Source organism: Stigmatopora argus, chromosome 17, assembly GCF_051989625.1.
Source record: "Stigmatopora argus isolate UIUO_Sarg chromosome 17, RoL_Sarg_1.0, whole genome shotgun sequence".
Taxonomy (NCBI): Eukaryota; Metazoa; Chordata; class Actinopteri; order Syngnathiformes; family Syngnathidae; genus Stigmatopora; species Stigmatopora argus.
Window position 1 is genome coordinate 7,369,744 of NC_135403.1, and position 25,112 is coordinate 7,394,855.

Genomic DNA, 25,112 nt, shown 5'->3' on the forward strand with positions numbered 1-25,112 from the left:
TCTCAAACCTTAATTTATCTTTGACTGACATGCACCCCTGTACACTTCTATTACTACTTCTACTACTTCCCTACAGAGGACGAACAACAATTTGATTTCCAAATCCTCTCATATGATAGCTGCTGAGTGTGAAAGTTCACTCTCTAAGGTTTCCTTGCTGCAATAACAGGTAGAGCGAGGTAGGATCTTCAAGGTAAACTAAAGCGGCGGCAGCAATTTCCTACTGACTTTACTCTATTTGGTTTGTTCGCAGTATTACCCCCTCTACCCCACCTTCTTACTGCTATTTTTCCCCCCAAGCTACGGCTGCCAATATTTGACCGTTGAGACACTTTCCCAATCTTTGGATATTTGGAGTTTCAGAGAAAAAGTTATCGGACCAATTACATGTTGACAGGTGTCTGTAGACGCTAAAAAGAGACATGACCTCGTTTTAATAAAAAATAATGTTTTATTAAATAAAAGGATGAAGACGACTTTGGATGATCACCTGAAATTCAGCCAGACGAGGTAAAAAAAAAACATTGTCAAAAACATTTTGGCAACCTTCAGTAAATACCGTTAAATTCAATGAATTCAAATAGAGAAACAATAGCACTATGCCCTTGTAAATCTAGATCAAAGTGCTTCAAAGGTCAATGCTTCATGTTCTAATGGCGACACAAATAGAACTGCCCTTTTTTCTTTTTTTCTCCAAAGGATATGTTCAAATAAGGATACAAATGGTTCTGCTGGCCCACAAATTCAAGCCTTGGCATCTTGAATGAATAAAGTATAAACACATATTGAAAAGAAAGCATCAAAATGTGAACTCTGTCACAATTCAAGAAAAGAGATCAAAATGTTCTTTGTGACTTTGCAGTTTTGTCTTTTGTTTGCTATTTTGTTCCATTTTGTTCCATTCTTTAATGTTAAAACCTGAATGTGAACTTAAATTAACCTATTCCTTTCATCACTAACCTACACTAACACAGTAATCGAGAAAGGAAGCCGTATTCTCATTGCAAACTCACCTGTGCAAAATAGTTCAATGCATGACATTGTAAAACAAGGACTAGATATAATAAACAATATATTTTCTGATTTTCTCCACAAAAAAAAAAAAATGTAGGTTATCTGAATTATATTTATAATTATACACAGTATATATTCTGATAACTACATAGCTTACATATAGTATAAGTATAGTAGTTTATAACTACCTAGCTTACATATAGTTTAAGTATAGTAGTTTAAATTAAGGCATACCATCTATCTAATCAAAAGCCCACTATTTGAGGTAAAAAGGTTAAATAATAAATGGGGGGCATCTGAAAAACAAATATTTTCATGAACACTACAAATATTTTCATGAATACTGATCAGGAAGAATATAAATATCTAGTTTTAAGAAAGTACCAACCTGTAAATGTTATCGTTGCTTTCCTCTTTTCTTGGTATCATTATTGTCTGGTTTCGGCCTGGCTGATCGAGCAAATTGCTGGAATTATCACTTAAGGGCTTTGAAAAGGGAAAGCAATGTTAATGTTTCTACTTCTGATTCTGTTTTGAATTCATGATTAATGATTATCTCATTGTGGCTTGCACTTGACTGGCAACCAGTTCACAGTGTACCCCACTTGTCATAGTACAGCACCCTCATAAAACATATTATGACAAATATGGTATGCATCATATTTGAATGAACAAAGCAATTGATAAAAAGGATACAACCACGAGAGGTTTGTCAAAGAGAACATAGCCGTTGGTTTCCCGCAGGGCTTTTTCAGCACTCTGCTCAGTGGAAAGTCCAACAAAGGCTTGTCCTTTCATCCGACCCTCTTTCATTAAGACCACGTCAAACCTGGTGAAAAACAGGGAGCAATGGACTATTGTTAGCACTCATAATTCCTGTACACACATCTGCGTCCCTTACTACCAAAAAATGCATGCATTTGAAAACCAACTGAGGCCGGCAAAATACAGAAAAGTGTGTAAGGATCTTTAACTACACTTTTTTTATGGCACTGCAGTAGAGCTTGAAAATATGGATGTTGGGAATGGAAAAGCTTTACATTTTCTCCTATTAAGTACAGCCTGCTGTATCCTAAGCGACACTCCTGAGAGCCCTCAGACTCAGATGGGATATTTTCAATTGCAAACGGATCGGCTACTGCTGTCGCATGATTATAATCTTGTTCATTTTTCCCAAAAACTTCTAAACTGGGTTTCCCCTCTTCATGATTTCTGTGTATTTTGCATATTTAAATAAGCGTGTGGTGTAATCAAGTCAAACTCTGTATTTAAATCCAATTGATATGATATGAGGTGAACTTAAACAGGCAGTTCATGCTATAAAACCCTCCAATACAGCATGGTTGAAACAATTCTGCAAAAAAAGAGTGGCCTAAAATTCTTTCACAACAATGTGAAATACTCATCACTAAATATCGCAAAGCTTGATTATACTGCAAATGCTGCCAAAGCTGGCATAAACTTTATTTGTTTCAAGGGGGCAGTACTTTTTCATAAAGAACTATGTTTGGATTACTTTTGTGCTTTAACATCGTAAATCTTGATTTAGAAACTGGATTTTGTATATCCATGTTGCCTCTGTATAATATTAAAATTGGTTTGATAAACTCTTAACTTCCCAAAAAATAAAATAAATATGAAAGGAAAAAAGAAAGGCAAAACACTTTTTCATGGCATTGTATAGTGCTGGATGTAATATGGGCGTGCCGCTGTATATGCAGTCGCTGACACTGAACTGGACTTGAAATCGATTTTAAATACTATAAAGAAAAGAAAATGTTATTCAATGCATCAGAGGTTTTGTCAGAGAACACATCACACTCTCCGTTAATGGTAACATATTGTAAATAATTACAAATGATAAAAATGACCAAATGCTATGCAATCCAGGCCAAAATCTGTCTGCGGTATATCTTTTTTTAATTTGACCAGAATGAGAGATTTGAATAAACACAACCCGAGAGTGTGGCGCTTGATCCAACAAAAGCTCACTCTGAGGTCCCAGGTGGAATATTCATTTAAAAGTACAGCAGATGTACAAACAAACAAAAAAACAAAGAATCCCTGCTGATCTATGTGTCAAGTTGGATCCTTTTTTAATAACGTAGAAACAGTGCATTACTAGAATCTCTCGAGAGAATGTGACAAATTGCCTAAATCCGAAATAGCTCATGAATAGGCGGTAGTCTAAATAAGAGGTTTTTGTGAGTCTTTTGTTACTTAACTGCCATTCTGTTGAAGCAGTCCTTAAACCTAAACTACATTGTCTCTGATTGGTTAAAAAAAAGAAAAGGACACTTACATATTTCTTTCAACTTCTGATGAAGCATCAATGTATCTCCCATAGATGTACTTTAGGTCCTGGAACATAAATAAAAGACAAATAGCACCGAGCTAATTATGGGCTTGTTTTACATTGACATTCAACAATGCAGCAAAATATGATGACTTAAGCAATAAGCACAAAACGGGACAACCACAAATGGGTCAAATGCCAGAAAAGGACATACTTTCTCCTCCACTTGTTTTGCGATATTCTTCACATAGAGCCTGCAGGTTGGCTCACCTGGCTCGTAATTTTTAAACACCGTCATCCTTTTTGTCTCTGTTTCAGGAAGGAAACAGTGATTTGGGAGTCATATTTGAGTGTTTGTGCAGGGATGTGTGTGTTTAGTCATCTCTATGTTTACCGTCTCTTGAGAGACGTCCTTTCTCAAGCTCTTTCCTTGAGATGACATCAGAGGGGAGATCCTCCTCTTCCTCACTGTGGTCCTCACATTGTTCAGATGGCTGGATGCTCGGGTAGATCTTCCCAAAGCCTTCTGTAGCATCATTATTGTTGATGGTAATCTCTCCACCATCCATTTCTGAGGGATAAACAGAAACAAAATTCAACTCATTAACTTGATGGTGAACACTAGCTTTACGTTATTCCTAAAAATTAACCAGCCCTCTGTAATAACAAAAGAAACATAAAAAATTGAAATTCTGGGGATGCATTGAAGCCATTTAGAGTCGGGTGTGAGTCACTGCGCTTCTGCTAATGTCAGCTGCCGCTAACACCTGCAGGTTGACTGTCTCGCTCATCATTAACTGTGAGGAGACTTTTTGCCATCTTTACGGAGAGATTGATGTCAAAATAAGATGTTAGAGCATTCAATTCAACAGTAAATGATTTGTTTTCAAATGTATGGCTCTTGATGTTATTTAAGGATATTTCCAGAGCAAAAATTTCAAGAGTAATGGACAAATTCTGATTTCTATGATTACGAGCAGGTGATATCTTTATAAAATCCAAATAGATCAGGTGTCAAGCAATGGCTGTATTTTAATGTGCCACTCTGCTTCCGATCAGATTGTACTATTTACCTTTTTCATTAGAATGATATTCTATTTTAAGTAAAAACTGATCATCAGCGTCACAGCCAGTTTTTTTTCTTAAAAAACAAATATATATATTTATATATATATGTACATACATATACATATATATATGTGCATACATATAACATTTTCACGTCAAAATTATAATTCTTTTTTAAACACCTAGGAGGCATTTGACTCCAATGGCTGCCATTGACATAGCTAGTTTTTGACTATTGTTTCTTAAAATTACTTTACCACAATAATTATTTTTTTTAAATATTAGAAATAGTCAGTTCCCCTATGAGTGTCATTTAAAAAAAAAAAGGTCCTTAAAAGAGTCAATTATTTACAAAATAAACTATGTGCAAAATGATGTATATATGTATGTGTATATTTATATACATATGTGTATGTGTATATATATAAATATATGTATATATGCATGTGTATATTTAAATACACATATATATATATATATATATATATATATATATATATATATATATATATATATATATATATATATATATATATATATGTGTGTATACATATAAATATATGTATATATGTGTATGTGTATATATATGTGTATGAGTATAGATGTGTGTGTATGTGTATATATGTGTGTGTATGTGTATATATGTGTGTATATATATATGTATATATAGTATGTGTATATGTGTACATATATAAGGAATACACAACATGGAGCAAAATGGTATTACAAAAGCGTGAGTGAACTAGAGCGAAGAATTTTTTTCTTGAATATCTGATTCTCCCTTCCTCCCCCAATCCCCTTTCATTTCAAAAGCTTGTTTATCAGACAAAACAAGACTAATCCAAAAAGCCACCTGTCGTTATTTATCTTGGCTCCACGCCTTTAGGAAATCTACTGTGCTTCACTTTGAGATCGGTTTTACTTCTCTGGAGTTTGCTGGAGAGTCAAGTTGTGGCAAGAGATAAGGTGTCAAAACAACTATATAAGGAAAAATGGCAAAGTGCACAGCCGACAAGTAACACAGAAAGTACCAGGCGCCTTGCTTTTCCAAATGACATTTCCCCACACTGATAATGGCACCACCTTTTCAGTGGAAGCTGGCTGTTCCTGTGATATACAGTATTGCTATTCAGATTTCCCACATAGATATCAAAAATATCAAAACACCTCTTCGCCTAATCTGATAATATGAAACAGTGGCCCGGGTAATCTAATCTAAATATCAAATGCTCAGCAAATGTAACAATATCTATGGGATAAACTAGTAGATCACTGCAAGAAACACCCACTGACATTTTTAAGATACATGCCTTTAAAATGATGAAAATAAGTTAAGTTTTTTTTGTTTACACAAGTAGAGGGGTATATTATGAAATATGATTATTGGTTATGATTAAAAAAATGGCTGAAGTTCACAGTGGTTTACAACTGTAGTAGTGATATGCTATTGTTACAACTGTACTTGTATGGCATCATCAAACAAACACATCTTCACTAATTATGTACTGTTGAAATGAAACTGCATTTAAAGCAATATCACTATATTTTACAGAAAACATTTTGAATTATTGCCTACATTTTTATTTACGTAACAAAGTCATACCTAAATTTATATCTATTTTTCGACTTTGAAATCAAATACTAATAGTCACTCGGTGACTGCTAGATGAAAATGGCAATTCAAGATCTAACTAAAAAAGAAGGAGCCTTACTCATACCTTCATCACACTCCGTCCTACTCCCTTCCACCCTGGCTGCCACTTCTGGAACTGAAATGTGGAATTCTATTTTCTTCAGTCCAGTGGGGTTGGGTTGCTCAAACACGTCTGATGGCTGCATGACTGGAGCGCTGAAGACAGCAGAGACACTTTTCTGAGCACACACCTTCTAAAAGAATTCACAATAAATCCTGTGCAGCATTGGGGGCCTTGGATTTTCTGGTGAACAATTCCCAGTCCATCCAGCCTGGAGACATTGGGCATAAAAACTCGAACAGAGTTTGTGGCATATTGAGGGGAGTATGAGCATGGATATTGCCTTCCTAAATCAGCACTGTATTTGTAACACATTACAATAGAAGCTCCTTTTTTAATATTTTATCAGATAGTGATTCTGAATATAAACGTGAGAATGTGCATGAATAGTTCCGTTCTACCTCTGAGAGTCTGTTTTGGGCACATAGAGTAGATCCTTGATCTTGGGCTTCTTTCTCTTGGAGGATGTTTTAGATCTCAGGGGTCTTTTGCATGCTTGGTTGACCAGACCCATCAGACGGACAATCCTGAAGCAAAGACAGCATTGGGAAAAGGACAAGTTTTCGGTTCTACCTGAAATATTTATTGCTGTGTTAAGTGTGAATTAACTGTGAACGCAAGTGAAATGTGTTAGTATAAATGATACATGTTGCGTGCTCGCTAATGTGATCCCGGAGTTGGAGAAATTAATTACTTTAAAACCAAAAATCTGAATTAAACAAGAAGTGTGCAGTTATATGTCAAAATAATAATTCAACTACCAATGGACAGCATTATGCATCAAGATTATGAACTTGCATGCATGTATTTTCTTCTAACAATTTGCAGCAACATGTTGCATTGTGTCCTACATTAGAAAAAAGTGTCATAGCACTTCTAGTGCCTTGAATGTGTAAAAGTGCTGTATGAGTAAATTTACCCCAAAAATAGGTAAATAAAGCTACAAATTGGATAAATTGTAAAGGTCTCCATACATGTATTTTCAAAGTAACACCCCACAATGTGAAGCAGTGTCCCTATGAGCCACATGAATGACTCACCTCTCCTTCTCTTCATCATCCCCACTCTCATACTCTGATTCCTCATCGGATGACATCACCATTTCTACTGCCGGTATAGGTGGGAGATCAGGAGGCAAGGGGGGAGGCATAGGTATGGTTGGGGCAGAACGAAGGTGGTCAAACTGCAAGAAAAATCTTTTTTTAATATCTAACTACTTTCAGATTACTTACAATGTTTTGATTTCAGTTTTTTTCTAACAAAATCTAAATCAAAATCCTGACAAAACTCACCAGGAGGGGTCTGGGAGTCATGGGTCCAAATGGACATGGTAAATTCATCTTGTTCATCAGATGCAGAACCTGGTGAATTAAGGAAAAACTTGTAAAACATACACAGCCTGTGACTATAAAACACATAGTACCATCTAACAGATTGCACAGGTTTTGTACTTTCCATTTTAAAATCTTGGATCAAGGAGAGATTGAGGTGAGCGGCATGAGTGAGGTGAGGAGGATGCTGTTGCTACTGCGACACAACAGCGCCACCATGACACTGAGCTTGCAAACTGCAGCATTGAAAAATCTAAGTAATCGACTCCTGGGGAAATGGTAAATCCATAACTCATGCTTCCCACCTATGGTTTATTATTAAAATGCACAATTTGAATTTAAAAGGGTGAATGCATGCTGGATAATGTTCAAAAGAGGTTGGATGTGTTGAAAGGATGCTCAGATGCAAATAATTTCATAATAGCTAATCTCCTCTGGCTACACACACACACATGCAAACATGATCATTAACATATTGAGTGTTTGGAGAGTGAGAAGAAAATTGTACTCACTTGAACATAAAACTTTGGCACACACAAGAGGGCGTTTGTTATATTTGTCAGAACGCTATTGGAAGGGGGTGGGTACAAATACTTCAAACTGGGATTTGGGTGATATTTCAACCTGTAATTAGCAGAGAGAGATGGGTGGAATGTAGAATAAATAAAATCCACCGTTTTTCAACAGGAAAACACAAATATATTAAATAGAATAAGGAATGAATGAGAATGAAAAAAATAAATAAAAAAAAGATCAGCACAAAACATTAAGAATTCTTAGGCAAATAACCCTTTAAAAAAGATTGTCCCATTACATCAATTATTGATAAAGCTTATTTAGAAGAAAAAAAAGCACTCGTGAAAAGCATCAATTCATCACATCCTTTAGTCACGTTTAGACAATGGCCGAATAGCAGTTAAGAAAAATATTGCACATTCTATTCATTGGCAAATATGCATTTTTACTATAAATTAACATTACGTAATTACCAAAAAAACTAACCATGAACTAAGGATATGTTCGACACTTACCCAAGACTTGGAGCAATGCTTGACTCTGAAAAAGCAGCATTAGGCTGCTTAGTTTCTGGTTTGCCCTTTGCTTCTTTGTCAATTTTATTACTGCAGAAGGTAAAAAAAGAAATTACATTGCCCTAAATTAGTAGACAATGCTAATTAGTAGGTAAACCTACCTACCCATTTGAAACAGGTGGATCTTTTAAAACTGTGATGTTATCTTGGCCTTTTGCAAACTCCACAATAAGCCTTCGATTGAGAATCTCTAGCTGATGGAGCCGGCTAAGTGCCTTTAAGAGATAGTTGATGGGTAAACAATGCTTGAAAGATGCTAACTAGAAAAGTATCAGTGTTTAATAAACTGAGCATCTGTATTTATTTATTTTATTACAGGTTCACTCACCTTTTCTGCAGCTTTTTCACTGCAAAACGTGGCAAATGCTGTGTGTTTCTGTGGATAGAAAACACCAGCTGAGGATTGTCATTGATTTAATCGACATGTGGCGAATAAGTTGCATGCAAAGAGCCCGAATTTTAAACTGTGAGTCAAATAGCCACACCTTAAGAAGCAGCGTAAAAAAAATGTGCCAAATTACCTTTTAAATGTAATTTATTCTTTGTTTTTAATTGGCTCTGATGAATTTGAGTGTATTTTAAGAGAGAATTAAAAATAAGAGAAACATGAAACGAGGCAAAGAGCCACAGCATATACAAAATATGATAAGGAGCAAAGAGCCGCATGCAGCTTGAGAGCCACGTACTCGCCACACCTGGTCTAAGCAATAATCAAAGAAAAAATAGCAGGTGCCAGTATAGTACAATCAGCAAACAAATTGTATCAATTTTCTTTAAGCGTGCTTTTTAAATAGTCTGTTATGAAATATGAGTTTATTTTAAAATTAATGTATTTATTGATTTAAAATTAATTGATTAAAAAACCTACCATCCGACCAAAGTTTGAGAAGACTCTAACAGACTGGGCTCCGAAATACTTGAGAAGATCCTCCTTTTCATCCTCGCTCAGCTCGGCAGGTAAATGACGGACCAAAAGCGTCTTGCTTCGATGCTTCTGGGACGGTTCTTCAGGAACGTCCATTTCTTAGCGTGTCAGCAAAGCCAAACTAAACACGGTAATGGATAGTGTGATATATTAAACTAGGAACACAATCATTTCGAGTGATGCTAATGGGAACACCAGTGAATTAATCCAAATTAACTGGTTGTCCCTAAAAGGCAGCAACCTTTCTCCCCTTTTCTTTTTTCTTTTTCTTTTTTTAATCTCTGTATAAAAGATAAAACACCACAAAACAGTGGTAAATTGAGAATTGTACCAATAATTACCAATGAATTACATTGTACTGTGGGTCCCACATAGCAACATCAGACCTTGGCGTGAAGCCGTAGTAACAATCAATTCAACTTTTTAACCAGCGGATTTCCACTACTTTGACATTCCGTTACAGGTATATCATTTCATAAACGAATATGAACATGATACATACTCACCTTTAGTTTTCTAGCTAGCCGAAGTATCCCTAGCCTTGGTATCACGCGTATACGGAACTAGATGCGATATGACTGCTGTGAGCAAACAACAACTGCCGTTATCACTTGACGGCCATTTTGTGTCAGTATCTTCCGGTAAAACATACACTAGTAATCTTTTAGTCAACTGAGAATGTACTTTGAATTAGATAGCTGCTCCATTTTAAATGTTTTTCAAACTGTTTTTTTCATAATATTCAAAGATGCAGTAAATTTATTGAATACTCAACCTTAACTTTATCTCTTCTTTTTTCTAGCCAATTTATTTCAATGTTAATGCGGCTGGTATAAGGCAAACCATTTGATAATCCAAAACGATTTCGCTCAGTGAAGAGTATTTTAATGGGGAAAATCACTTGCCTTAAATTCACTGTAATAGAGCCTGCCAGATAAATTGAATGGCTTAAGATGGTCACTGGCCACTAACGCGCCAAAGGCTGACTTTTTGCATCTAGTGTCATTTCTGTGATAACCATGATCGTAGCACGTCTACTGCTATATACTCTTGTTCTATTCCAAAACATGTGAGTAGTAAGCGCAGCCATGTGTTCAAGAATGGAACTGTCATTTTCCCTTTAGTTCATAACGGGAACGCACATCTTTGTAGCTGCTAGTAACATTTTTACTCTACTTTATTGCATTTCTGCATGTTACATTATTTTCAAAAATGGTCATATGCAAAAAATGAAATATTTGACAATTAAACAATGTTGAAGTTATTTTTGGCCACTAGGTGTCAACCTCAGCACATGAAAAAGAGTATTATAGCTATGGCGCTCTGTTGCAATGACACAATTCACAAGGATGCATTTGCATGATGACAATAATGAATAATATTAAACTCCTTTTGACAGGTAAATCCCACAATGGCCGCCAACTAATGCATCAACTTTAGTATACTGTGCATCAGTCTGATGTTTATTTTTCTATTCATTCATTCATCTCATCTCATTTTCTGAACCGCTTTATCCTCATTAGGGTTGCGGGGGGTGCTGGACCTTATCCCAGCTGACTCCGGGCCAGAGGCAGAGGACACCTTGTATCGGTGCCCAGCCAATCGCAGAGCACATAGAGACGGGCAACCATTCATGCACACTCATACCTAGGGGCAATTTAGAGTGTCCAATCAGCCTACCCTGCATGTTTTTGGAATGTGGGAGGAAACCAGAGTACCTGGAGGAAACCCACGCAGGCCCGGGGAGAACAAGCAAAGTCCATACAGGTGGACTGACCTGGATTTGAACCCAGGACCCCAGAGCTGTGAGGCTGATGCTCTAACCACTCGCTCCACTGGGCCACCTTTCTATTAATTCATTATTATTTTATTTCGAATTTAAATGACCTCTCACCTACAAATTTCCAATCATAAGTGGGCAAACTACTTATTGAAGCTAGCAGGCAAATGAGCAGTCTTATGAAGGTCTCCAGCTTACTATCACCAGCCCACAGAAAACCCCTGTAACACTTCTCAAGATGCTTCCAAATTCCTTTCCAAATGAGGTCTTTTCTTTGAGGAGCAATGCAAGGGCATTCCTCATCAGGGAGACACAATGCCCCCTTTCACCATGACCTGACTCAGAAATTTCACAGGTGATGGGAGGAACCATGGACAGTCAACTCTCCTTTTCGCCAATGTAATGCAATGAAGGGGAAGGAAGGGACACTGAAGGGGAGTGGCTGGATGGAAGAGAGAAGCAAATGAGTCTATACGAAGAGGAATGATACAACTGAAGCACCAAAGCCAAATCAGAAGAAAATAAAGCCTTTTCAACGACAAATCAGATGGTAACAAAGGACGCGGATAGTCAGAAAACTTGTCATGACACCGATTCTCACTATTCACGGAGGGTGTAGTACCAGTACGCGCATTAATTATATAAATGTATGTGATCCAACAGGATATAAGACATTCAAGCAACTCAAAAGCCAAAACAAATAAAGAAAAGTACAGTAAAGGCAAAAGGCACAAAACCATGGGTTAATATGTTTAGTGTGGATGAAATCCCACCCTTTCCCCATGTTTGTTACAATAAATAGGGTCATGAAAATAGCAACAAGATGCTTATTTGGAGGGCAGTTATTGAATATTTAAATCAAGTTAAGGGTTGGGTTAGGAGATTGTGGCTGTGATATATTCAGCTGTCATGCATGTCATATTTTTAGAATAATCCTTACAATTTTAATGTAACATTGTAGATATTCATTCATTTTCTGAACCGCTTATCCTCACAAAGGTTGCGGGGGTGTTGGAGCCTATCCCGGCTGACTATGGGCACTAGGTGGGGATGCAAACAATTCAAGGTGTCTCCCACCTGATGCTTATAGTTGGCTGGGATAAACTTGTGCTCATCTTTGTGAGCTTAAGGTGGATAGAATGCGGCGAGCAAGCAAAGTAATATAGAAATGGAATCAGATTTGCTTAAAGTTGGAGCTGCCGTACATTACGCAGTTACAAATCTCGTTTAAGGCAGGGGTGTCAAACTCATTTTTTGTCGGGGGCCACGTGGTAGTTTCGATTACATCCAGAGGGCCGTTATGTCTTCCAACTAGGCTGCCAAAATTAGTAAATTAATAAATTGACAGTTTCTCGATCGTGCTAATCGATAGATCATTTTTGGACATTCAAATTAGTACAAATTGTTTGCAATTATTGATTTAAAATGAGGAAACACAGGAAATAATCTACAATCTCCATTTTAATTTCATCATGAAACAGAAAGTTGGCACTCATCATTTACTTTCTCGGGCCACACAAAATGATGCGGGGGGCCAAATTTCGCCCGCGGGCCGCCACTTTGACACCTGTGGTTTAAGGGGTTTAGCAACTCTTTCTATTGATGAGTGATACCACTGCAATTTATTTTATTCCTGACAATTTGAATTACTGCTGTGTGGATAAACAACTTCTCAATCAAAATAATACTGAGACCAAACTCAAAAGTTTGTACCAGGCTTTAAATGGGTTTATTTAATGGTGAAATCAACATTTTTCCTTTTGATTTAATGAAGATTGTCATGTTTTGAATTCAACCTCCAGTCCCAATGGTCTGCAATGCTCGGTTTTAAAATACTGTGTTATTTCCAGACACAGGGAAGCGTCCCTTATAAGGTTAGACGCATTAGACGGTTTGTGACAAGCTTAATATCTATACTTGGTGACTGGATGGCAGTCTTAAATTATCATAATTTTGCTTGTGGTTGCATGGGAGAGACACTCTTCACTCAACACTGTTATTTCTCTATTCATCTCCAGGACAGCACAAGTTTTAGGTGTCATCCTAATTGCCTAATATTCCATTTCACATCTCAGCCTTGGAGTTATTCTGTCATCCTTGTTGTTACCTTTAGTTCCTCCTATAACTCCGCAGTGTTTTCCTTTTACATGTTGTCTCACCCTAATTAGATTTTTTTAAAAATGACATTACACAGGTGGCCCAATTCTGTCTCAGTAGTTGTTTGATACTTTTAGGAAATACATTTTTTTTTTCGTTTACGTGCACCACAGTTGTATTTGACACGTGGCTGACTTATGTGTGCCAACTCAGAGACTTAAAAGTAACAAGTAAGGCTCTGTACTGGCAAATGTAGAAAAAAGGTATTCTACATATGCACATTCACATCAAATTTAAAATTTCAACATGTAATTTCCAATTGTGCTCCTTCAAAAATAATTGAATTGACTGCAAAATGTCATTAAGTTTTATTGATAAGGATCAAGTTTAATTTACAGTAATCCCTCGAATATCGCGGTGAATGTAGACCAGACAAGATAATCGAAAAATCACGAAGTACGGTCACCCCTATAAAAAAAAACAACAACAAAAACATTTTTTTCACTGAGTTCTAATTGCAAGAGTGGCTTCCACTTATGAGTTTCAGCATGGATTTTCACATTTTTATGAACTTGAAAAAAACTAACTTTTTTTTACTTCAGTGCTGAGTCCTAGTAGCAAAAGTGGCTTCCGCTTATGAGTTTCAGCGTGGATTTTCACATTTTTATGAACTTTAAAAACATTTTTTAAAAAACTTAAGCCATTTTGTCTACTAGGACTCTGAACTAAAGTAAAAAAATGTTTTAAAATAATTAATAGCAGAAAAAAATCATAAGTCGTGAATTTGTGATAAGCGAAGTCGTGATAATCGAGGGATTACTGTATTCATTTTTTATTCTTTTTTTCATGTTGTGTGCGTGCATGTGTTTGTAGTTTATGACATGCTGAATTCGAAAACATAAACATTGAATGTTTATTGAATTGAATAAATCGCCTTTCATGTTTTGGAAGACTGTTTTGGGCTCATTTAATTGAGCCCTGCACTACATTTCAAGGTCTTCTGTTTGTACAAAGGGAAGGCTTCTACCTCCTAGACAGTAAACTCAGCTTATGTCCAACCTTCATGCTTTTAAATGAAGCCTTTCACTATTTGGGGCAATGAATGTGTTGGGTATTTCCAGCAGCTTGCGTGGAAACTCAGGTCCAGAATATATCATATCGTCTGCAAATATACTACAGAAAAATGTGTGTCCCTGAAGGAAGCTGTTTTGCTTTTGGGGTTTCCCAAATGCAGCCCAAGCCATCCGTGTTTCATCAATGTGACAGTATATTCTGCATGACCGGAATATGTAGTATGCCTAATGACTTTAAAAATAACTGGAGCCAGATTTCATGCTTTCTAAAGGAATACATTTCAAGGAGGCAGCCGCAAGCCATCCTCTTCCTGTCTGTCTTTTTGACCCTGCGCATGTGAGTGTGTGTTTGACAAAGCCGATGTGTCAGATTGGTGTGGAATGCCAATAAGTACTTGCTCAGGTCTGAAGTTTTCACTTGCCTCGCTCATTGAACATCTGTGATCCCCAAGCGCCAAAGTTGTCAAGCGGAAGCATCCAAGTCACACTAATTGTTTGAAGAGCCTCTATGTTTAAGAAAAAGGAAGTTGGGACTTTAATTGCGAAAGATGAGGCATTTTTTTTAGTATGTCCTGGCTATTTGGGAAGAAGCCTAAACAGTTTGCAGGGAGATTAAGGGATAACAATGTCACTTACAAATGAAGGAAAATAAATCTCAATGTATTAAGGAACAAACTAAACAAATATTTGAATGAAAACTTGATTAAAAAAAAGAAAAACTTACTAATTTTTCCAGATTTTTTTTGTAGGGGACTCATTGGTTTTGTCTAGATTTTTACTAAATTGATTTAAAATTATTTTGGGAAGTATAGTTCGGAGATAAAATGATTTTTGCCTTCCCGGCCCACCAAAAAGTTTGTCCCCAAAAATATGCATACGCTTAGGCTGCAAACATTATTCATTAGGATTTTTTTTGGTAAATGTTCAGTTGACAAATTAGCTCTACCTGCTGGTTTAAATCATTAAGAGTGTTAAACAAGTCTGAATGTATTTGGTTGGTGTTAAAAGATGTAAAAACTATTGTTTTTTTTATTATTTTTTACCTAGGTCTACTATGTCTTCTGTGTCTTATGTCTGTCTTGCTACTGCAACCAAGAAATATCCCGAATACGGGATGAAATAAAGTTCTAATCTAATCTAATGAAAGACGTGGGGCTAATTGCATCTCATCTGGCCTGCAGATATTCCATATTGACAATTATCAATTACTAGATTTGTTTGATTAAAAATACAGTGAAAGATATATTCTCTTCACATCCTCTTTGTGCAAGTTGGAGCTTGTGTTCTTTGCCAGACAGAATGAGTCAGATACACTGGAGGGAATATAAGCACAGTCTTGTTCTACAAAAGAGAATGGTGGAGTTCAAAGCAACAATAAAAGTGGATTTAAGAATGAGTTAATTACTGTGATAAAGGGTGAGTTGTCAGTGCAGTACTTTGGAGAAGACAAAGTATTCAATTAGACCCTAAAAAAGAATGTATCTGGATCTAACAGGTAAAAAAGCTGTGTCAATTACATCATGTGAGGGCGATCTGTTAGCCATTGTTGTATGTGACCATGGAAGGTTTTGAAAGTGGGGTTGAAAAATAGATAGATGGTTGGGAGTGACGTGAAGTTTGAAAGATACTTTACATCAGTGTGTATGAGAAAGCCTGAGTACACAACAGGGATGTCAGGAAGAATAAAAGTTTAGAATAGGGTAGTCTCTCGTTACATACCTTAATGAGGACAAGCAGTATAGAGGAAAGATTAAATGGATGGCAGTTTGTATCTGTGGCTGTTTTCAACTATTTGAGGTAATGAGGGGTCACAGTTAATGCAAATACTTGTCCTAGTAGGTAAGTTGTTATTTCCTTTGTTATTGCTATTACAGTTGAAATGTCTGCGGGAATCAAACAAGGTGTTCTCCTCTGTGGAAGGATGTTGTCGAGAATAAAGGCAGGTTCGAAATCCAGGGATGTGGCAGAATGTGAAGAATGCGCTACACAGATTTGTAGATCTGCACACCCCAAATCACTTACTGCAGGGTGATGGATTGGAAAGATTTGCTGACTAATGAGTAAAGTCTCAGGGTCAAAGTTACATGGAAATGGTTATAGCAAGAGCTGCAGTGGAATTTGAGAAGTTGCAATGAAAAGGGGCTCGATTAATCAATTATTACTTCACCGTGACAGTGTTTATGGGACGTCTCAACAGATTTGATATTCAGTACAAGTGCATCATTTAATCGCTATAGAAACAGAACTCCTTCGTAAATCAAGGGACCTGTTGATCGCAGAAAATGGCTTAAGGGACATCAGCAATTTCCATACTAGGACTGAGCTATTCAAAACCATCCAAGCCTCAGGATAGCCATTTTGAATAGGCTGCTACCTCACATTAAATCAGAATGTACACATGTGCACACATGTAAGCTACTGCAGGGTAGAAAAACTAAGGTCTGGATGTTTTCCATAACATGAAAGTTGAAGAAGTATGAGACAGTTGGTGATGCGTTACCTGAACAATTGTCTGTTTGAATTGTGTGATGCTCTCTGTGGAATAACTTTACAATACTCGATAACATATCTTTTCTGTCATCATTTCATTGGTTATAATAGTTTCTCGAATGACTTGGATGAGGTTCTTCTTGTACTAAACTATCTCATATGGGAACACATCTGAGTGAAAAGTCGCACAGAAAAGGTTGTTTGGATGTTTGGTTATTGGTGCTACAGAACGTGAGCTCGTTTTAAGAGTTGTACGCAACTTCTATGGGTTTTGGACATTAAATTTAGCTGATCATGACAGTAACAACATGTATTTTCTGTTTCCAGTCAGTCTCCTTGAGTATCACTAATTAAATTGGAGATTTAGATGGCCCTAAACAAATAATAAATAAAAAAATCAATAAATTGCCAAGAATTGACAACTTTAGTATCTTAAAACTAAGGACTCAATAACATTTTTAACAGTAAATTCACACCTGTGGAATCATTCCCTTGCTTTGTACCTAATTCATTTGATTGGTGATATTGAGACTGTGAGATATTTGGGATTTACCAGTGAATTACATATATTTTACATGAAATATGTATGTCATCAGTAGCCTTACAAAAAGTACTAATGTTATTGGTCAGCGCAAGTGGTGCTAATTTTCTTCGTGCAAAGTGGACAATGGGAGAAAAAAAAGTATGTACTTCTTTCTTTTACTTGAATGGATTTGTCACTCAAGACTGATTCAATAAGTACAATATTCTATATTGAAACCTTTGCTAATATTACAGAGCATCTTTTTATTTTCCCATCTTTGAATAACGTTTTAACTAAAAGGCCATAAAAGATGGCATAGTGAAACCCAGCCAGGAAACATTTGTATTCTATAGTCTACAGCAGGGTTTCCAAACTACGACCTGTGGGCCAAGTCCTACCTGCTTTCCAGTTTTTGATGGCCCAGAGCAACTGATGAAACTATCATTGAATATGGCTCGTCAAGAAGCTTGAGTTCACTCTACATTCTGTTGCAGTTCACTGTTTAAGAAATAGACAGAGCTAGTGACTTTTTGTGCTGGATCCTAGGAAAAAGTGCTCATGAAAAAATCGTATTAGCAGCTGAAGCGATCATTTCAAAATGTCTTCAGTGTTCTCAAACATTCGTACAATCCCTAGTTTTGGAGTCAACCATTTGCATGTCTGGGGCTAGAATGCTTCTTCCTCTTATGGCTTCAAAGGGGCTGTTTCCCATTATAAAAAGATGTGGTCCAGCCTCTGTCGGACCGCAAAGTTCAAAACCCTGTAATGCACATATGTCAAAGTGGCGGCCCGGGGGCCAAATCTGGCCCGCCGCATCATTTTGTGTGGCCCAGGAAAGTAAATCATGAGTGCCGACTTTCTGTTTTAGGAGCAAATTCAAATGAAGAGTATAGATGTATATTACATTTCCTGATTTTCCCCCTTTTAAATCAATAATTGTAATTTTTTAATATTTTTTTTCTGTGTTTTTAGTTCAAAAATCATTTTGTAAAATCTAAAAATATATAAAAAAAGCAAAAATAAACATTGTTTTAGATCTCTAAAAACTGAATATTCAGGGCTTTTAATCCAGTTCTTTTATTCCATTTATAAAAAAAATCTAAATATTATATCTAAAATGGTCCGGCCCACGTGAAATCAAGTTGACGTTAAAGCGGCCCGCGAACCAACCCTAGTCTGACACCCTTGCATAATCTATTTTATAATATAAAGTAAGGATGGTTTGGCCGATGAAAGCACACATCAATAGTTTGATTTAGCAATATTATATTGACCATTTGATGTACCATTTTTTATATGACTAATTATAACACCAGAAAAAAGGGGACCTGTTATTTTTGTGTTGAAGATGGAAGACAGCATTCATTGACAGTGTAGCAGATAACATGTCTGACCTCTGTGTGGGTAAAACGGGTTTCAAAGCATTTCTATTTAGTGACAGCGTTAATGTGAAATGAATAGCTATTGCTATATCTTGCTTGTGATTGACTGAAAAATAGTCTAGGTGTAGTAGGCCTTGCCTTCAAAGTCAACTGAAATAGGATTCACTTTGTCATCCTGAACAGAGGGAGTGAGAATAGAAGATATACAGTGTGGTGTATATGGAATATTTTAGGCTTTTAACACTCAGTCATTTGCAAAACCTATCATTTAACAATGCATTTCATATCTTACAACTTTTGCGATTGGGTGTTCATGCTGGTAAACGTACAAAATAGGAATAAGCGACCAAAACATTTTCAGTTTTATCACCTGATCAAAAATAATATTTAAGTAGCGGTCTAATGCCTATGAAGTATGTGCAGGCCCAAAAGTAATATTAGCAAAATTTGTCTTGCTGCTTTGAGACTGTAGACTGGAGTAAGAGCGGAGAAAGGGATCTTTATACTCTCCCATGTGCAGTGTGCAAACAGTGACAGACAGTGGCCGATGACTGGCTTGAGCATGCATGTGAAAAGTGCTTGTCCTGGGATACCAACGCTCTGAACGTACAATATGACTATTTACAAACTAGCACATTGAAAAAAATATTTTCCTATACGTTCAGTGGAAATATGTATGATTTTACTTTTATGTTTATCAATGGGAGGCCCAGTTAAGGAGTGGTGAGCACGTTAGCTTCACCATTTTGGGGTCGAGGGTTCGAGCCCAGGTCGGTCCTCACTGTGTGGATTTTGCTTGTTCTACCTGGGCTTGCGTGGGTTTTCTCCGGGTACTCCGGTTTCCTCTCACATCCCAAAAACAGCTGGTTGAACCCTCTAAATTGCCCATAGGTTCGAATGTGAGCGTGTATAGTTTTACGTCTTGTGGTTCCCTGTGATTGGCTGGCCACTGATTCAGGGTGTCTCCCGCCTGGTACCCATAGTTAGCTGGAATAGGCTCCGGAACCCCTCGCGACCTTTGTGAAAATGAAAAATACATGAATGAATGGTTATAAATTGAGTAAATAAATAGAATCCTACAAGTCATCTACAGTTAAACGTTTGACAGTCAACATTAGACAATATGGGTGTAAAAAATGGGTAAAAGCTGTAGTCATTTTTAACTTTTTAAACCTTTTTTTAATAACTTTCAAGTTTAATGATTGAAAAGATTGCTAGGAAAGCTCTATTCAGACAAACAGATTGAAGTATTTTTTTTCTACTTACTACTATTGCTACTTGACTTTTTATGGACAGTTATTGCATGCAAGAACAGGATGTCATGTTATCATGACCAGATGATTCATCTCAGAAAAAGCAACCTGATTTTACCGCTTGGGGACATAAAGGACTGAACATCTGATACTATTTTTCCCGAATACTAAAGAGCCAAGTCAAGGCCAACCCTAACCCAGCGTGTTCACCATCCCTTGACCTGCGAACATTGAGATTTACCCAGGTTAAAATGTGTTCCAGGTTGCTCAAATGAATGTCTTTTTAATCATCAACCTTGGATGTTCAAACTGTAAATTTACACAAATTGAATACTTACATCAATGAGTAGAAATCTACAACATATTGTCGGTATATCTTTATACCTAATAGAGATCCAACACAATGTATTTATTGAAATGCTTGGTGTTAAAGTAACATTGTAATGTTTTTCAGAAAGATGATGAGGATGGTGATGATGCAGTGATGGGAATCCTCACATGTAAGTAAATGCAAAAATACTTCTGAATGAAGAGTAATCCAACCATTCTAGAGCATTCATTCATTTATTCGTTCATTCTTCATTTCGGCATTCAGATAGATTGTCTTGAAAAAATTCGTAAATGTCCTCACTTGTTGCTTTTTTAGTCAAATGAAGACTTTTTTCCCCTTAAACTCTTCAATTTGGGAAACCCAATTACTGATTTACATTGTTCAACATTACAATATTAGTTGTGATCAATTAGCCTTATATATATACATCAGCCAATTTTGTTGTTGTTTTTCAGTACCAATGGCCATTACATCAATGTATTCACTTGTCGTTATTAGGGGCATCTTTGTAGATCCAAACGACGAAAATGCTGATGATTTTTGCCACTGGACAGTGATATTGATTTATATGGTTATTCTCAATAAATTACAACCACTAGGAATGTGAGGGTTAGTTAGGGTTAGGGGGTTAGGCTATTTACAACTTACAAAATCCCAAAAAGTGGATGTGATTTTGAGGTGATGCTTCAAACAAGCACATATACTCAAGTTCTCTCAGTTTATAAGCAGGGTTAAAAACTCTATTGCTTATTATATAGCATAGTATATGACTTGTGCATCTCCCTATTTTAATTGAATTTGTTTTTAACTATGTCTTGCTGATTTTATTGTGACATTCATATTTGAACATTATTTGTGTTGGATGTGTATTTCTTAATTGAGTGTTTTATGCTGGTGCACATTGAAATAGCTTGTTTTTGTCTTATTATAGCATAGCATACTTGTGCCCCTCCCTATTTTAATTGCTTTTTTAACTATGTCTTGCTGATTTGACTGTGAGTTTCATATTTGAACATTATTTGTGTTGGATGTGTATTTCTTTATTGAGTGTTTTTTTATGCTGTGCACATTGAAATTGATTTTTTGTTGTTGGATTGTGTTGTCTAAATATTTGAGATCATTGATGACTCGTAGTGATGCTCTCCTTTGCAGCTCCTCGATAACTTTTCTCCATGTTTGTCTTTCCTCAGACGCACTCTGGCGAGTGCCGGGGCGCGTTGTGAGTGCGCTCGATGGGTGGACCCACGGGAGAATTTCTAGCCCCGTGATTTGCTAATCGGGTACTGGTTTCCTTGCCATTTTCCCCCTCTGTAAACGGAGCTCTGGTTTGTGGATTTTGCCCAGCCCTCCTGCCCGTGCACTCACCAAGTGTAGCGACTACACTCGGTGCGTTTTGGATAAAGCCCGACTACCCTCACTGGGAAGGCTGGGCACTGGCAAGGAGGATCGGGGGCCTGTGGGGGCTAAGAGAAGAGCCTTAGAACTCATCCCTTATGGCTTTTTTCTAGCACCGTTTTTCCATCATCACTTGGGATTGTGGAAGGGACGTCACTTAGAAATCACCTTGAAGTCTCCCTAAAGTTTAATTGACGACTATGGAGATGCAGAGGTGGTCCACAAGGTGGAAAACGAAAAGGAGGCTTATGGATTCCTTTGTAACTGCATTTGTTACGTTTACCCTGGTTCTACAGACGACCAGTGTCTCGGCAGGTAAGAAAAAAAAGCACCCGAACATTTACCAAAGAAAAAAACAGTAAACACAGACCGACCGCCTGCTCACTGATGATGGAGATTGGGCAGTTATCATATTTGTTTTGACACTGAATGCGCCAGATTTCCATTAAAAAATATATGAATAAGCGTTTAAGAAGAGTCGCACTGACGCGTGCGAGTTGCGCTCCATTATAAACTCGCGCAACGCTGAATTGTGCGCAAAGTTGAATAGTGCGCACATCGTTTATCGACCACTCGACAAGATTTATCACAGAGGCATTAGTCATGGATAAGTCCCATAAATAAATTCATTTTCAAGCACTTGGATGCACAAATCTAAAGCATGTTCAACAATTTAACATCAGTTTATATTTTATTATGAACTTAATCATATCCCAGAACGTCTCCCAGTTTCCTCTATCTCTATTTTATGGTTATTTCTCAATTAGGTTGGCGTTGCTACTGTTTAGTTGGCAAAATTAAATGTGAGCTGATTTGTGGGTTCTAATAATCAAGATCAAGATTTGACAGTGATGACTTGTGAATACAAGTCTTTCATGATAAGTGTAAAAATGTTCTAACGTGCCATGGGGCTTATTGGCCCGGCAGGTTCACCCTATCACCACACTGGCCTGGTCCACACCGAAGGCCAAAAGGTGCCCCCCCCTCCCCTCTTCCTCCCTCCCTTTTTGGTGCCCAGCTCTTCTTCAACTTTGCACTTAGATGCTTTCTTGCCTAGCCTACTGGACAATGTGTGTCCTGTGTGGGAATGCTTCCCCTCTAAGTAGTGAGCAGTTATTTGATGATGGCCCTTGTTGCACTTCCCTATGATTTCAAAGCCTTCAAAGTGCCGTCACGCATACAAAGTTGCTTGCAGTAAAGGCCACAAGTCACGGGGCTCGCTACACCTACACATTTATGTATAGGTCGTTAATTTCGGTATCTTAATTTAGGGCTTGGCATTCCAGAGTAACTCAATAGGTATGCAAAGAACGGCATTTAACACCAATTGCAATTGTATGTATGCCGCTGGCTTTCAAAACTCATTAATTATTAGCTTTCTTTTTGTATGAAGTATTGTCAGTTCTTCTCTGGAGGTCTTCATTACAGTCGAAGCTATTTCTGCAGGGTGCCCTCTTCATCTAGCAGTGTACTGACACGTTTTCTCAGCCCCCGAGGCGCAGGTTCAGATGTGCATTCCACAAGACAAAGCTAGCATTTTCAGTCCTCTGCACATAATGTGCTCAAGTGAAAAACAATGGCTAATCAACTCCTTATTCTACCTTTCGGAGGTAGAATTACCTAAATACAGTAAATTTGATGATTTGACTATAACTAAAAATTTCAATAAATATCATGATTGCGAAAATTGGGATATTATGTGTTAACGTTATAGATAACTAAATAAAGGGGTTTATTCGGAGTGTAACTGAAGAGAAGGTCTTTGAAAGCTGGGTTTGACAGACATTTATATGGTTTTAACCTGCATAAAGCTGTCTTGTTTAAACGAGCGGTATGGTGGTTTGGACATTTACGGAAGGCAAGTGGGAGAGTGGGTGAGGCGTAAGGGGGGTATAGACAGAGAGACATTCTTGCTGAAGATATTATTAGAGTCTCAGGGAGCTGAAGGTGGAAAGGTCCTCCATTTACTAGCTAATTTCTGTAAAGATGGGTACCCTGGAAATGACACATAACTATATTCATGTGTTTATGTCCTCAGGTATTTTGTGTTGCACCTGCGTTAAGAGTGCTATTAGCTGTGATTACACCTGTTATGGCACTAAAGGAAATTTGTCCAACGGTGATGCATCACAGCGTCCCTCCCTCTTTGCATCTAAGATTTGCATAAGGATGTGTTATTAATAAAGGAAGTTTTGACATATGTCGTTCAGATCCAGCCTGTCAAAAGCCCACCCGTAAATGCCACCTAAACTCCGGTGGTCGCTATGTGGCCGTGTTTGCGTAGCGCTCAGCTCCCCTTCAGAGTCAACTCACACCAATGCATTAGATGCACTGTGAAATTTTCAGCACACTCATTGTGCCACCTGACTGTAGATTGCTATTATTGACATTTCCTCAGCACCAACGTGTGAGGGTTGGGATCCCTGCCAAATAGCCACATCTGGAACAAGTAAGCAGTGGAGTTTGAACATAGAGAAACTCTGCAGGAGCTCACTATAGTTCCTCAGTTCACTCTCCAAAGAAAGTAGATGCTCCATTCTCTGTTACAACTGCTTTCTTTTGTGACGACATCCTTCCTTTTGTCTTGAGCTGGTCTGCTGTGTATTTGTCTTTTGCAGCCTTTCTTTACACAGCTCAACAATTTAGAAATTAGATACGTCAATCGGACTCAAATTTAAAATCACCTAATCACCAGGATGTTACTCTGATCATCTATTAAAAACAAAACAAAACTGTCCTGTCCTGGTTCCTGCTGCTTAATGCTAAATATTTCTTGAACCCTTTATTTTGTTATGATTCATCTAGAATTTTTTTCACTTTTTCTTGGTAGGCCTGTCTTTTTTGATGATCTGTTTGTTCATTTACTACCGCATATGTCCAGGGATCACCTTAGTGTGATTACCTTTCAATCACTTCTTAAATACAAAGGCGGCATTGAGTCAAAATTGATTTTACATGAGTTGTGTGAACCAGTTAATGCCCCTCATGATGGATATTGAATGGAAACACTGGTATTTTTGTTAGCTGGCATGCTGTTAGATCCAATTTTCATTCAAAATGTTTGCACACTTGGATCTATTTTTGGACCATGTATTTCATTTCCTGCTTTTTGTTGAGTACAGTAACAATTTCAATGTGTCTGTGCTCAAACCTGCATAATTTTAAATTGGGTGACTTTGTATTGACAGCACATGAACCATGCTTTTATTTCCAAAGTGCTTGCAGCACCCGTCATATACACTGGGATTAGATTTTATGTTGAAACAGGCACTTGTGCCCAAACCACATGCTTTTGTGAAAAGAATAGCA

At 37.3% G+C, this 25,112-nt stretch overlaps 2 protein-coding genes across 5 annotated transcripts in view; one reads left to right on the forward strand and one right to left on the reverse strand.

The window, feature by feature from the left end:
- LOC144091682 (netrin-G1-like) overlaps positions 1-10,098 on the reverse strand; it is a 170,890-nt gene extending 160,792 nt beyond the window's left edge. The window contains exons 1-16 of one of the 4 annotated variants that reach the window (XM_077624222.1): positions 9,986-10,098; positions 9,423-9,600; positions 8,883-8,930; positions 8,660-8,769; positions 8,495-8,584; positions 7,976-8,087; positions 7,425-7,493; positions 7,173-7,315; positions 6,534-6,659; positions 6,097-6,227; positions 3,705-3,881; positions 3,525-3,619; positions 3,317-3,375; positions 1,711-1,843; positions 1,403-1,480; positions 277-758 (exon numbers count right to left, since the gene is read on the reverse strand). In XM_077624222.1, coding sequence (XP_077480348.1) covers positions 1,412-1,480; positions 1,711-1,843; positions 3,317-3,375; positions 3,525-3,619; positions 3,705-3,881; positions 6,097-6,227; positions 6,534-6,659; positions 7,173-7,315; positions 7,425-7,493; positions 7,976-8,087; positions 8,495-8,584; positions 8,660-8,769; positions 8,883-8,930; positions 9,423-9,575 — 1,515 coding nt within the window. In that variant the 5' untranslated portion in view covers positions 9,576-9,600; positions 9,986-10,098 and the 3' untranslated portion in view covers positions 277-758; positions 1,403-1,411. Of the gene's footprint in view, positions 1-276; positions 759-1,402; positions 1,481-1,710; positions 1,844-3,316; positions 3,376-3,524; positions 3,620-3,704; positions 3,882-6,096; positions 6,228-6,533; positions 6,660-7,172; positions 7,316-7,424; positions 7,494-7,975; positions 8,088-8,494; positions 8,585-8,655; positions 8,770-8,882; positions 8,931-9,422; positions 9,601-9,985 lie in introns of those variants that run through there. The other 3 variants (XM_077624225.1, XR_013305812.1, XR_013305813.1) reach the window with 3 other exon arrangements.
- Positions 10,099-20,528: 10,430 nt separating this feature from the next.
- Positions 20,529-25,112, forward strand: part of col11a1a (collagen, type XI, alpha 1a) — a 55,055-nt gene continuing 50,471 nt past the window's right edge. Inside the window, exons 1-2 of the mRNA XM_077624590.1 lie at positions 20,529-20,577; positions 21,599-22,118. Coding sequence (XP_077480716.1) covers positions 22,004-22,118 — 115 coding nt within the window. The 5' untranslated portion in view covers positions 20,529-20,577; positions 21,599-22,003. The remainder of the gene's footprint in view (positions 20,578-21,598; positions 22,119-25,112) is intronic.